The sequence below is a fragment of the Scomber scombrus genome, chromosome 11 (assembly GCF_963691925.1).
Source record: "Scomber scombrus chromosome 11, fScoSco1.1, whole genome shotgun sequence".
In the NCBI taxonomy this organism is placed as follows: Eukaryota; Metazoa; Chordata; class Actinopteri; order Scombriformes; family Scombridae; genus Scomber; species Scomber scombrus.
Window position 1 is genome coordinate 1,795,233 of NC_084980.1, and position 15,668 is coordinate 1,810,900.

General features: G+C 38.4%; 1 protein-coding gene across 1 annotated transcript; it reads right to left on the reverse strand.

The window, feature by feature from the left end:
- Window positions 1–11,003: 11,003 nt before the first annotated feature.
- tmem70 (transmembrane protein 70) lies at window positions 11,004–15,410 on the reverse strand. The gene is made up of 3 exons (XM_062429122.1): window positions 15,181–15,410; window positions 13,901–14,000; window positions 11,004–11,609 (listed from the first exon to the last, which is right to left on the reverse strand). The coding sequence occupies exons 1-3, from the start codon at window positions 15,352–15,354 to the stop codon at window positions 11,167–11,169; spliced, it is 717 nt and encodes a 238-aa protein (XP_062285106.1). The 5' UTR covers window positions 15,355–15,410; the 3' UTR covers window positions 11,004–11,166.
- Between the last annotated feature and the right edge of the window lie 258 nt (window positions 15,411–15,668).

Below are 15,668 nucleotides of genomic sequence, written 5' to 3' on the forward strand. Positions count from 1 at the left end.
CAACACAACACAACACAACACAACACAACAACACAACACAACACAACACAACACAACACAACACAACACAACAACTCAACACAACACAACACAACACAACACAACACAACACAACAACACAACACAACAACACAACACAACACAACACAACAACACAACACAACAACACAACACAACTCAACACAACACAACACAACACAACACAACACAACACAACACAACACAACACAACACAACACAACACAACACAACACAACACAACTCAACACAACACAACACAACACAACACAACACAACACAATACAACACAACACAACACAACACAACACAACACAACACAACACAACACAACAACACAACACAACAACACAATACAACACAACACAACAACACAACAACACAACACAACACAACAACACAACAACACAACACAACACAACACAACAACACAACACAACAACACAACACAACACAACACAACACAACACAACACAACAACACAACACAACACAACACAACACAACACAACACAACACAACACAACACAACACAACACAACACAACACAACACAACACAACACAACAACACAACACAACACAACACAGCAGCTACAAACAACAAAGAAAGAGGATCCCCACAAACATTAAACACATCTGTTTTCAGGCCAATGAATCAAATCAGTCATTTAACCACATCTGAGAGCTGTAAAAACACCCTATACACATTTATTTTAACCAGACTTTTCCTAATGTGAGCCACAGTGTACAAAAAATAGAAATAAAATGCAACTTATTTTTAAATTTGTGTGCAGCTGATACACATGTTTATATATGCGAATGTACACATTTGACCTGTGTTTATTAAACAAATTCAAAAATCAACCTTCAAACATGTTGTATTCATCATATTCTATAAAATGTTCCCCTGGACCATAAAATATTGATTATGAAAGGATTAATCAAACATGTATTAATGACTGATGGGGAGTTTATGAATGTCAATTGTTGTAAAAACTAATTATAAGTCAGAATATGAACAGTATGTGAGGTTTATTCTGGGTTCTGTTCAGTCGCTGCAAAAACTGTCTGTCTGTCTGTCTGTCTGTCTGTCTGTCTGTCTGTCTGTCTGTCTGTCTGTCTGTCTGTCTGTATGTCTGTCTGTCTGTCTGTATGTCTGTCTGTCTGTCTGTCTGTCTGTCTGTCTGTCTGTCTGTATGTCTGTCTGTCTGTCTGTCTGTCTGTCTGTCTGTCTGTCTGTCTGTCTGTCTGTCTGTCTGTCTGTCTGTCTGTCTGTCTGTCTGTCTGTCTGTCTGTCTGTCTGCAGGTATATATAGATCACATGTCACAGGCTAATCACACATGTACCTTTAATTTGTCACCTGCAGTTATGTCTCAGTCATGATGAAGGCAGCTCACAGAGGGACTCACTAATATGTGCAAGGTACTGATATTGACAGAACTGACACAACAAAAGTACACAATAAAAAACACAAAACTAAATGAAATGAAATGATGTCACACTGAAAATATTTAACACACAACCTTTTTTTTTTCTTTTAGTTTCCAATCAATATATCAGACTTAGACTGCTCTACTAATGTTTGTGCATCATCCTGTAAAGTAGCATAAGGTGTTAACACTCCCTCTATAGCTGGGGTGTCAAACTCATTTTAGTTCAAGGGACACATACAGACTAGTTTGATCTCAAGTGGGCCAGACGAGTAAAACCATTGCATTATAAACTACATATTATAAGTTTACTATAATAAACCATCTTTTTACAAAACAGATGATACTGTTAATATTCTACCCGGTCTAAGAATCCCCTCATAAAAAGTCTTTATATCAAATGTTGAACCACAGATGTGTTTAGAAAGCATCAATAGTGGATCTGACTGATCAATAAATGTGATTAAACCTTGATTCATGTTTCAGAGAGCAGAGAGAGTGTATTTTTTAGCTTTTACATCACTAAACATCTCCTATCACACAATATCATGTCCTATTTTACCTAAGACATGAAAATATAACATAGTAATAATGATGGAAATGTATTTTATGTAAAGTGAAAATGAAGTGTGGGGTTTATTGTATAACCATTAGAGCCATCAGTCTTCACTGCTACATCATAAAAAGAAATCCTCATAACTACTATCTTATTAAAACTATGAACTATTCATTTCACTAAAACACATCTGACTCTGAATCTGACCCAGAACAGCTTCAATGGACAAATATTTGTAGCACCTATACAAAAGTATAACATTTAAAAATATTTTCATTTTTGTGCTTTATAGGAAAAGTCATCAAATTTAAGAGTAAATACATTTGTTGTTTTTTTTTTACAGCTGTCAAATGTTAAAACGGGTCAAATTTGACCCAAACAGCATTTAAGGGTTAAGAAAAATGAGTGAAATTTCAACAATGTTAGGTCTCAGTTTTTTATCCAGATCATTTTCCACAGCTGCTGATTGACAACATTTTGTACAGTGTTTAATATAAGAATGTTTTAACTATGACAACAATAGGTTTTCATTGTTTTTTTTGGTCTGGTCAGGTTGGAAAAACATCTAAAGCATCAGTCCCCTTGAATGACTTTTCTGCAATTTTCATACTTTACAAACGTATCCAGTTGGGCTGGATTGGACCCCTCGGCGGGCCGGTTCTGGCCGTATGTTCGACACCCCAGCTCCATGTGTTTATGTGTGTGTTTTTTGTTAACACGCATTATTTATATATATATATATCTCTGAATATTTTGCAGGTATCTAAATCATGCAGAGCTTTATAAACCAGTCATAAAATCTTAAATGCCATCAATATAATACTGTATATATTTATTCTGTGCAAGTTGAGACTAACATACAGACAAACAACAATTCACACCTACAGACAGTTTAGAGTTTCCAGTTTGCCTACAGCAGACATGTTTAGAGTGTGGACGTGCAGACTACACAGAGAGGCCTGATGGATTCAAACCCCCTGAAAGTGCAACAGTGCTATCTACAGCACCATCATGCCACCATTACCCAACATCTTACATCCAGGTCTGAAGTCTGAAGATAGCAAAGTTATAATAATAATATAATAATAATCAGGTCTGTAATACATGTGAAAATGTTTCGCTCTTATTCTTCCAACTGACCATACTGAGTCACTATACTTCAGCAGAGGAGTTCCAGCTGTGATCCATTAAAAGCTTATTAAAACACTGCAAAAGCCAAAGAAACAATCATGACGTGGTTACGTTTTTGTAAATAGTTCCTCATGATGAGTGCTTGTATAGGTCTAATGTAGTGCTAGACAGACTGAACTGAAGGCACAGACATTTAAGCAGTATGAACAGTAATGTGTTCGATTAGGTGTGTAAATGCTGAAGTGAGTAGAACACAATGTGATCATCAGTGACTGTGAATGTTTGAACTGATCTTAATGAAAACAATTTGAATTAGCAATTTAAGTCATCATTTACACTCTGAAATGAGCTGACAGCACACAAGACTGCAACACTGGAGGATCAGACTCTTATTCTCATAACAGAGATACAAACAAAATATCTTCCATCACCTTCTGGTTTTACACAGCCAACTCTTTGTTTTAAAGTTCTCAAAGGTTTTCCTCTCAGTAATCATTCCTCCTGTTCATACTGACTATTAAAATATCTTCAAATGTGTTTTCAATGGAAGTGATGGAGGATAAAATCCACAGTGTGTCCACACAGTCATTTAAAAGTAGATGATCAGCTTCTATTGAGCTTCATCAGTGTGAGTTAGTCATATCAAGTGATATCTGACACATTTACTGTCTTTTTACCATCAGATTCCCTCTTAGTGTTTCCCTGTTGAGCTGTGGTGGAAGTATAGTAACAAAAAGACTTTGCTACTAAAAACACTGTAACGTTGAAACATAGAAGATGAAGATTTGACTCATTTGGACGACTGAAGCTTCATATTAGCTTCAGATCAACTTTTTAATACATGTTTACACAGAAGGAGGACTGTGGATTTAGTCCTCCATCACTTACATTGTAAGTGTATTATGAAGGGATCTTCTAATGGTCAGTATGAACAAGAGGAATGATTACAGCAAGAAAAACTAAGTTTCAATGTTCATTTGGGCTCCTGACTGTTGTTTTAAGACAGATATGAAAAACGGTGAACTCGTCCCTTAAGCTTCTATTACATTATATATGAATATAAACTATAGTACATAGTCAGTGTTGACTGTAAGAGCTACAGACATTATTAGGTCTGCCCTTTGTGTAGCACAAAGAACATTCATAACTATAAACTTTACAACTTGTATTGGTTACACAAAATATCTTTGATTTGATCATTTGTTCCTTCTTAACTTAAACTATCATTTGACAGAGTTGCTTTCAGTATTATAGGTAAAATACCAATGTAGGAATTGTGTTGAACTATGACAGTGAATCACAAATCTATCCATCTAACAAAGGTAGCAGTACACAAAATGGATTTGTTCAACAAGAAGCATACTTTTATTTAAGTTTCTTCATTGGACACACATTACTACAGTTTGACATACACTTTGGTCCCCTGCCAGACAACTGGGGATATTGTGATTATATAGTTATCATGGGGTATAGTATGGTATGGGATGTCAAAATAATACATTCTTATATGTGGTCAGCTGAGAAAAACTATGTGTAAATCTGTACTTGATTTTGAAATCTGTGCACATGTTTACATCATTATTCCATAATGCTCTCTAATTCATAATCCATGCTCTCCAATTTAACGAATCCATGCCCACGGACTTGAACTAAACTGTGCTCTAATAACAACTGGTGATTTTTGCTGTACATTATGGACAGCATGTGAAGGGTATAATGTGTTTTTAAATGGTTTCACTATTCAATCAAATAGAAAGATTCTAACAAACGTGGGATTTTACTTTACATCTCAACCTGACAATTTCTCCAGCAGTTTTGTAGGTTTGAGCAGGACTTGCTGGCCTAACATGAGTTTAAACACACAGTGAAAACAGTGTGAAAAAGTGTGTAAAGTTTGTACAGATGGTGTGTGATTCAGGATGGAAAGAAAGGAGGTGATGTTGCCCTCTGGTGCCCTCTGGTGGCACAAATCAAGTTTCAAGAAACAATCCAACTGACTGATGTCTGCTAGAGGAAAACATTAATAAAAAAGATAAAATAGGTAGAAGACATCTGTGAGAGTGACTGAGGACGAAGATGTGTGTCTGACACAAAAGTAAGAAAAAGACAGTAAGGTCAAGTGGAAGTTTCCTCTGCTATCATTAACCCTGCTCATGAGTAATGAGAGTCATGCTGTGCTTTATACAGAGATAAAGACTAGTCCTAGACTAAAGACAAGATTCTGTGAAAATATTTATTGAGAAAAAAGTTTAGTCTTGAATTAGATTGAATCCATGTCTGGGAAATCAGCCTAAAGTCTGTTTTTCTTTTTTCTTTCTTTCTTTCTCTCTTTTTTTTTTTGCAAAATTTTTTAAAATGTGATATTTTCAGACAGAAATACTGTGCTGATAATGGCAAATAATACTTACAGGTACAGGAACAGGGTCTTTCACTGACACACTCTGTAAGGGTTACATCTTATATGCACATATGCCCAGCCAGCATGTCCACGTGGGCCCCATAAGGGTTACATTTAGGTTGCAAATATGGGTCCCAAGTGGGTTTTGTCTGCAGTTTCCATGGTGGCTCCACCTGTGTTTGTCCATATGGGCTTCAAGTGGGTTCTGACTGGGTTTCAGGTGGGGCCCAACTGGTTGAGACCCATGTAGGTATTTATGTTTGCCCACATGGGGTCTAAGTGGGATCAGAATGGACCTTAAATGGGGCCCATTTAGCCAGCCCACATGGGCTTCACATGTGGGGCCCATGTTACTGAAACCAGGTGGGACCCACAAAAAATTCCCAGTTCAAGCCCATGTACTCAGTACCCATGTAGCCCATATTTAACCCATGTGGGGTCCACATGGACATGCTGGCTGGGTGTTGATCATTGTTACAGTATTTTACACACTGATTTGATTGAGTCTCAAGATGAATTGTAATTCCTCCATTTTTCATTGACTGGACTGAACCAGTCACCCGGTGCTGGGGAGTCTCTGTGTGATGGATCCAGTAGTTTGGGTTTGGGTAGAAGGTGCAGAGCAACACATAGTGAACACACAGCACCATAAATCTGCAGCCAAGTGCAGATCATGAGGATTCTTTAACACTTGTAATACAAGTGTTAGTCTACTTAACTAATATATCTTTTTTGTTTTGTTTGGTTTTGTTTCTTATACAGGGTTTTTTTTTTTTTTTCATTGTTGATGTTGTTTTTATTGTCAATTGCATGTCTATGTTATGTAACTCCAGCATCATTTTGTTATATAATTTCTTAAAATGCAAATAAAATATTTATTGAACGACATGCCTTGTTTTCATATAGATAATAAAACATGCAGACTTTTAATGATTATGTCATACTTTGTGTTCTTACTCTCTGGAAAAGTAATTCACCTCCTAGAAAAAAATATGTTAATAAACTACTTCTTTAACTTCTACTAAAATCTTTGCCTTTGGAGGGACTGACGTATGAGAAATATGGTCATGGAGAGATTTGTGTTGAATTGTGGAGGCCTTTATTATCTCGTCTTAAGGAGTTATGATTATGATCTTGATTTTGAATTTGGGCCTTTATTATTTGAAATGTTAATGAACTCTTAATGAAGTCCAGATGTTGTGTTGTTGCTATTTTGTTTTTGTTTCATTTATTGATTTGTTTGTGTTTCTTTGTTTATAGTAATTTTCTTACATTTTTCTTTTGACTTTTTGTTTTTGTTAATGCATTGTGCACCTGGTGTATGTATGGCATGTGTATATGTGTACGTCATATATATTATGATTTTGACAATAAGAAACCATCTCAAGAATAAAACCTGAACCGCTGGATTTGTTTTGAAGTTAGAAAAGGAGCTGGTGACACACAGGATTGATGAGTAATCTGATGTCCAACTGTGTGTAATGACACTGTTATCACATCCAGCATCTGTGCTGCTGCCTTCAGGTGCTGCAGGGATTTACTGTTCACTGAAGGAGAGAGAAGCTTCTCATACAGCATGAAGGAGCTGTGGAACACAGATTCTGGAAGAAACATACATATTCATCAATGCAGACTGCTGTACTGACTTTCCTGATTTAACTCTTACATATATTCTGATATTGTACTTTGACTTTTCCTTTAGTGGCCCAGAATATATATATTTTTAAAAAATTCTACATTATGTATTTTTTGTGCAGCTGGGTCACTTTTGATTGATGGTTTTAATGGTTATAATGAAACCTACCATCCGTCACTTTCAATAAATCAACAGAAATAATTATGGCTGTCAACATGAGATCATCATGTAGTGTGAATGTATTTTTTATAAAGGGAATGACCTGCTCCATACACTGAAGAGTCAGAATATGAACAGTATGTAAAGGTTAGTTTTAATCATTATAACACCAACTGGGGAGTTTTTAAATGAGTAGATTCACATTTTTTGAAGTATTAATGTGTTATATCAGCACATTTGAGTGATGATGGATCGATGTTACGCAGATAATCTGAGACATTACTTTCAGCTCAACTTCTAAAATCTAATTGGCATCTGAATTATCAACAGCTGGCTTTGCTCTGGTTCATTTAAAAGAACCTCCCACCTGTTTACGCCTCTATTCCCACATGTATGATCTGCACTGATCACCGAACTATAACACAGACACGCAGAGTGAGTTTCAGGTTCAGGAAAACAGAAAGGAGTCATCTTGTGCCAAATGCGCGATTTAAACAGACAACATCACATCACCCCAATCCTGGCTTCTGTCCACTGCCTCTCTGTTTGTTTTACAATTGATTTTAAGATTTTACTGAATACTTTTAAAGCACATCTGGATCTGGCTCCAAGCTACATATGAGCCAGCCTGCCGCCTTAGATCCTCAGGTGGGATCCTTCAGGCTGTTCCAAAGTCAAGACTGAAATTTAAAAGGTGACCCCTCGACTTTGGAACGACCTGCGTGAGGAAATAAGGCTTGCAGAATCAGTAACTTCTTTTCAACCACTTCTTAAAACTGATTTCTACAGACTTCTGTTCATTGTTACCGTCTTTCTCATTTTATTTGAAATCTTTTTCATCATCTCCTAACTCTATTTCATTGTCTTCCACTTTCATCTTGTTAATATCAGCCTCTGTGTTACAGCTCTGTGTTGTATGTGAACACTCAGAAAGTCTTTCTACCACTGCTCCACTGAAACTATACAGACACACATGATACTGGTCTGGTATGGCAGCAGCTCTGTGGATGATATCTACACATCCAGCTGCATATGAGAGACATCCTGCATCCTAAAAGATCCATCACACCCTGCTCATCACCTGTTTGACCCTCTGCTCTCAGGAGGCGCTACAGATACATCACAGCATGCACCAACAGACTCATGAACACTTTCTATCCAAAAGCATCACCATACTGAACACTGCACTGCAGTTTGATTTACTCTCTATACAAATGAATGTAGAAGCAACACATCTGATCATGTTGCTATTACATTTGCACATTGACACGGCTATCACGGGTTTGATAGCACGACTCTACCTGCTCAGGAGACTGAGGTCTTTTGCAATGCAGGGAGCGCTCCTGAGGACCTTCTATGACACTGTGGTGGCATCAGCTAGCTCTGTCCTGGGATGCCCCATTGACCCGGTGGAGGTGGTGGGAGTAGGCCTGGGCGATATGGACAAAATCAAATACCACGATATTTTAGACGAAATACCTCGATATCGATATTGCCACAATATTGTAGAGATGGCTGTTGGTGCTTTCACTAAATATTTACACAATGAAATCTTTGATAAATAATCATCAGTAATGTGGATATAATGACAAAGTGGGAAAGGGGTACAAAACAGAACAGCTAGAACAGTCTGGTGAGTTCAGAAAATCACATATTTTACTGTAATGCAGCTTTAAAACCAGGCAAAGACGACTCTGATGACATATCGCGATATTACGATATCCAAAATCTAAGACGATATCTAGTCTCATATCACAATATATCAATCGCAATATATTGATATAATATCAATATATTGCCCAGCCCTAGGTGGGAGAGAGAATGATGGACAAGCTGTCTTCTCTAATGAATAATGACTCCCTCCCCATGAGAGTACTCAGGAATAACCAACTCTCACAAAAACTGCTTGTGTCCTTTTATTGTTGCTCCATTGAGAGCATGTTGACCTACTGCATGTGTGTGTGGTTCTCCAGCTGAGAGGATAGCGCTCCAGAGGGTCAGAAGATTATCGGCTGCCCTCTCCCCTCCCTGAAAGATCTGTACAGTTCCTGCTGTTTCAGGAAAGCTCTCCACATCCTCAGGGACTCATCTCACCCAGGACACTCTCTCTTTGAGCTGCTGCCCTCAGGCAAACGCTACAGGACATTGAGAGTACACACTAATAGATTACACAACAGCTTTTACACTAAAGCCATAAATGCACTAAACTGCATTAAATAATGGCAATTATTTTTTTAATTTATTTTTTGCACATTAAAGACAGCATCTCAATGTTGTTGTGCTTTGTACAATGACAATAAATACTTTCTATTCTATTCTAAAGCTCCTTCAGCTACAGACTCCTTCATCTAAAGTGTGTAAAGGAGCGATATCGCAGCTCCTTCCTCTCTGCCGCCGTCAGACTGTACCACCAGCACTGATCCCAGTAGTACTTATTTATTGTTCTTTATTCTTTCTTATTGATGCTCTTCTATTTTTACTGTCCACTTGCTGCTGTAATACTGCACATTTGCCCCATTGTGGGACTAATAAAGGTGAAAACAGCTGCCGTGCTCTGGTAGATCAGTTTGATGGCTGGTGTAGGTCCAGCTTTTTTACATTTGAACACTAAAGAAAACAGTTTGGACTTTAGGACTGGTAACACCACCACACATCTAAAAAGTATTAAGGTGGTTGATGAGTACACATATTTAGGAACAATAGATGTTAAACTGTCATGGAATTCAAATACAGATGTTATTCATAAGAAAGGAATCTATAGCATCTATCATGCATAAACTGAGACAGTTTAAGGTGGATGGACACATATTGGTCCTCTTCTATTACTCCTTTGTGGAGAGCATTTTAATCGTGTGTTCTATTTCCTGCTATTTTTCATTGTCTGTGAATAACATAAACAAACTAAATAAGATAGTTAAAATGTCCAGTAAGAAAACTGCATGATGATGATCTATGAGGCATTTATTAAAAAGGAGTTCCATCCCTTGTTTAGTGCATACGAGCTGTTACTATCAGGCAGAGAGTACAGAGGACCATCCATCAGTTTTGACCCGGTCTAAGAATCCCCTCATAAAAACTATGAACTATTCATTTCACTAAAACACATGTCAATAGATACGGCTCAAATTTGACCCAGAACAGCCTCAATGGACAAAAATGTTTAGCACCTATACAAAAGTATAATGTTTAAAAATATTTTCATTTTTGTGCATTTTGGGCCACTTTAGGAAAAGTCATCAAATTTCAGAGTAAAAGACATTTGGTGTTTTTACAGCTGTCAAAATGTCAAAACAATTGACCTGAACAGCATGTAAAGACAAATAAAATATCTAAAAATATCTATCATTCTATACTTAAAAGCACTTTGTAAACTCTTTTTTAAAAGGTGCTGTATAAATAAAGTTATTATTATTTGGAGACGTTTTGTTCAGTGTAACGGGGTTTTGTAGAAGAACATTTTTATCTTCCTCAAAGTAAGTAAAGTAAGCTAGTGTATTGGCTCTATTCATACTTAATAAGTCAACCCCATTGAGATGCCACTCTAAAGTGTTCCTGATAAAATGACACTTCAGTGTATTTGGTAATGGTTCAGTTTAGCAGCTTATGAATGTGACACAGACCAACATACGGAGACGGTTTCCATCAAAACTCTACACCAGTGTCACAGGTCATGTTAGTGAAGTTATAATTTATTGACATTAAACATCATCAAAAAACAACTGGCAAAAAAATATGGCTTTAAAAGTTCTCCATGGATGTTCCACACTTTTTTTAGATAGAATACTGACTGTACATTCAACAGTTAGCAGCTAATGACAGACAGCTGTGTTCAGTCTTTCAGCTCTCAGGTCTGTCTATGTCGTCTGAGTGGAAGCTGAAGGGCTTATCGTAGCCCATCAGGTGGTTGTAGTCCTGAGAGAGGAGGAACAGGTCTGGGTTCACCAGCAGTCCCGCCTTGTCAGCATAGAAGGTGGTGAACATCTTACTGACGGCCGGGATCCTGACCTCTTTCTGATGGAACACCGTCTTCTTCTCTGTGAGGAAGACGCTGTAGGTGACGGCGGTGTAGGTGTCCGTGTCCGGGTTGTGATAGAGGCGGATCACGTAGCCCTTGGTGATGACGTGGAGGAGGACGGGGGTGAGGAAGGTAAAGAAGCCGATGACGCCGCAGAAAGCCGCCTGCAGGGCCACGCTCTGGACTCCCACTCCGGTCTTAAAAAGGATTTGGGGCATGAGGAAGAGACTGGCCCCGCTGGTGGTGTAAGAGAACATCTTCACGCCTGAGACAGCACACAGGAAGAGACCACTGAGTTCATCACAGCTGAATTAATATGAATGAATTCTACAGAGCATCTGGAAAGTATTCACACACCTTCACTTTCCCTACATTTAGTTATGTTACAGCGTTATTCCAAAATGGATTAAATTCCTTTTTTTTCTCATCAATCTACACAAGATAGCCCATAATGACAAAGCCAAAAAGGTTTTTCAGAATTTTTTGCAAATGTATTAAAAATTTAAAAAAAGCTGAAATATGGCATGTATATAAGTATTCACTCCCTTTACTCAGTACTTAGTTGAGGCACCTTTGCAGCGATTACAGCCTCAAGTCTTCTTGGGTATGAAGCTACAAGCTTGGCACATCTGTATTTGGGCTATTTCTCCCATTCTTCTCTGCAGATCCTCTCAAGCTCTGTCAGGTTAGATGGGGAGCGTCGCTGCACAGATATTTTCAGGTCTTTCTAGAGATGTTCAATCGGGTTCAAGACTGGGCTCTGGCTGGGCCACTTAAGGACATTCACAGACTTGTCCTGAAGCCTCTCCCTCGTTGTCTTGGCTGTGTGCTTAGGGTCTGTTGGAAGGTAAACCTTCACCCCAGTCTGAGGTCCTGACACTCTGGAGCGGGTTTTCATCAAGGATCTCTCTGTACTTTGCTCCGTTCATCTTTCCCTCGATCCTGACTAGTCTCCCAGTTCCTGCCCCACAGCATGATGCTGCCACCACCATGCTTCACCGTAGGGATGCTATTAGCCAGCTGATGAGAGCTGCCTGGTTTCCTCCAGACGTGACGCTTCGCTTCATCAGACCAGAGAATCTTGTTTCTCGTGGTCTGAGAGTCCTTTAGGTGCCTTCTGGCAAACTCCAAGCGGGCTGTCATGAGCCTTTTACTGAGTAGAGGCTTCCGTCTGGCCTGATTGGTAGAGTGCTGCAGAGATGGTTGTTCTTCTGGAAGGTTCTCTCATCTCCACAGAGGAACGCTGGAGCTCTGTCAGAGTGACCATCGGGTTCTTGGTCACCTCCCTGACCAAGGCCTTTCTCCCCTGATTGCTCAGTTTGGCTGGACGGCCAGCTCTAGGAAGAGTCCTGGTGGCTCCAAACTTCTTCTATTTATGAATGATGGAGACCACTGTGCTCTTCAGGACTTTCAGTACTGCAGACCTACCCTTCCCCAGATCTGTGCCTTGATACAATCCTTTCTCTGAGGTTTACAGACAATTCCTTTGACTTCATGGCTTGGTTTCTGCTCTGACATGCACTGTCAACAGTGGGACCTTATATAGACAGGTGTGTGTGCCTTTCCATATCATGTCCATTCAATTGAATTTACTACAGGTTGACTCCAATCAAGTTGTAGAAACATCTCAAAGATGATCAGTGGAAACAGGAAGCACCTGAGCTCTATTTTGAGTGTCATAACAAAGGGAGTGAATACTTATGTAGATGCAATATTTCAGTTTTTTATTTTCAATACATTTGCAAACATTTCTAAAAAACCTTTTTCGCTTTGTCATTATGGGGTATTGTGTGTAGATTGAAAAAAGGAATTTAATCCATTATGGAATAAGGTGTAACATAACACAATGTGGGGAAGTGAAGGTGTGTGAATACTTTCCAGATGCACTGTAACACTATATCTTGTTTCTTATTGGCTGACAGGTCTATTAAGGGTATAACAGCATGTGTATTCAACCCAAACCATCATGGTATGATGTTACGCTTTGATGCATGCAGTCATATGTGGTCCAAACAATTACTGTCAAATACTTTAATAATCCACTTCTTTTAAACTGCAGCAACTAAACTGGGTCATTATTAGTTTTGGTCAATGAGCCATTGTTGGATATTTACAGATTCCAAACTATAAAAGACCTAAATGTTATTTTTAATCTGTTTTGTGTGCTGTACTAACGACAAACCAAACTGTGGATTTTGTGTATTGTTAAACCACTTTCTATTACTGTGCAAGAAAACTAATACATTCTGAACAGGGTTACAATGTATTCATATTCTAATATATCAAAATACTGTTTCTCAGGCAACGACAACAGTGTTAATAATAGCTAAGGAAACAACAACAACAACAAAAGTACATATACATTTCTGACATTTAAGCAGTTGACTCTTTCAAAGGTTGTGTTGCTGCTACACTAACAAGTGTATTTGTCCTCAACACAAGTAAATACATGTATGTATGTTCACCTCACAGAGTTCCATTGCTCTGACTCTCCTCAAGTATGACTTCTGATGAGTATTAGATATAAACAAAGACAGTGAGGTGATGAGAGCTCACCTCGGACAGCAGAGCCCAGGCTGCCGGTGTAAATCAGGTTCCCTTCCTCAGAGTGGCTGGTGGTGGAGAGACAACGTGATGATGGACAGCCAGACTGTAGCTGATCAGAAACACAGCTGTTAAAAACTAGACTCTCACAGTGTCATATAACATATCTAACTCCAAATATTTTCCTTCTTGCATTATTTAGTAGGAGGAGATTGTGTCAATATAACACAGACATGGAAGTACACTTTATACACAACTCATACATGACTGAATGGAAATGATGCTAAACAATTAAAATGTTCAGCACCATCCATGAGTGAGATTACTTGGGGAAATTACATGTCATGGACAAACATTTTATCTAATGAATAAAATAAGTGGAATGAGCAGAGGGTGGTGCATTCAAGAAACACCTGAAAACTCAGCTTTTCATCCCAACACACAAGCCTCTATAATTGTTGATTGTTGTACTACTGTGTTGTTGTTTATGATCTTTCATACGCACTTATAGATTTAAAATATTTAATATTAAATGTTTAACTGTATCTATAATTTGATCAACAAAACAACCATAAACTACTTTCTTCATTTATAGAAACTATTCTTTTTTTCATTATGTTATTTATTCCTTTTACTGTTATTAAAGATCAAATTAAAGTCAGGAGGATATTTTATTCACATTTAGATTTTACATCATTTCCGTTCAGTCACACCTGAGGCTGAAATAGTTGAGAGCAGGGTTTGATATGAGTTATGTCATTTCAGTTTTCAAATCATTTCCATTTTTTAAAAAAGACACCCTGATCATATTCTGGGTTATTAAACAAGGTTGGGTTTTTTTTTTCATTCATATTAACACACTCTGTCAGACGTCAGAACAGCTGTTAAAGCTGACTGACAGCTGATCCAGCTGTGATCAGAAACACACGTCCTTCTCCTGACCCTTCAGAGTAAAGTTCTCACGTCTCTAAAAACACATTTCTTCATTTCATCTCTGAACACAGTGATCTACAATCTCTGCTCACAGCTTCAGTGAGGACAACGTGATGTCATGTATAGGACTTGGCATCATGTGTGTGTGTGTGTTTGTACCTGAGAGACTCACAGACATTACGAGTCGATACCAGACAGAGTGATCCTAACTGTCAAAGCTCATTTAGCTTGTAGCTACTACAGAGTCAGGGTATATTAGCTGAACAGTCACGTTAACATGTAAGATACGTGCAGGTGTGTGTGTGTGAGTTTTTGAGTTTGTGAGTTTGTGAGTGTGTGTGTGTGTGTGTGTTAAATACCGTGTATCTGACGCAGAGCGAACTTCTGTCAGCACGCGGCAGTTCACCGCTCAGGCCTCTCAAAGAGCACGCGGAGCGCGACGCTGCATGTCGCGAGGCCATCACGTGATAATAACTGAATGAGTGAGAAACAGCACGCGGCCGCAACCTGCGGATCATATTGACAGAGAACATGTTGACTGTGTTCAGCCTGCTGTCTGATGATAATCCTGCAAGGTTGAAAATACTGAACTTCCGCCTCTGCTTGTGCTTCAGCTGTTTATCAGCAGGATGTATGCTCACATGCTGCTGCCCTCTATAGGCGAGGAGTAATAATGCTGTGAAGAAAGTGTGCTCCCTTCATGTATTTATCTGTGTTGATGAAGACATTCAGATTGTATTTGTATTCCTAAAAACTATATTACAACATCATTTATCTTCATCATGAATCTAGGTATTAAATCTAAAATGAACACAACATTTCTAACTCCGTTGGTTAGACTGACATT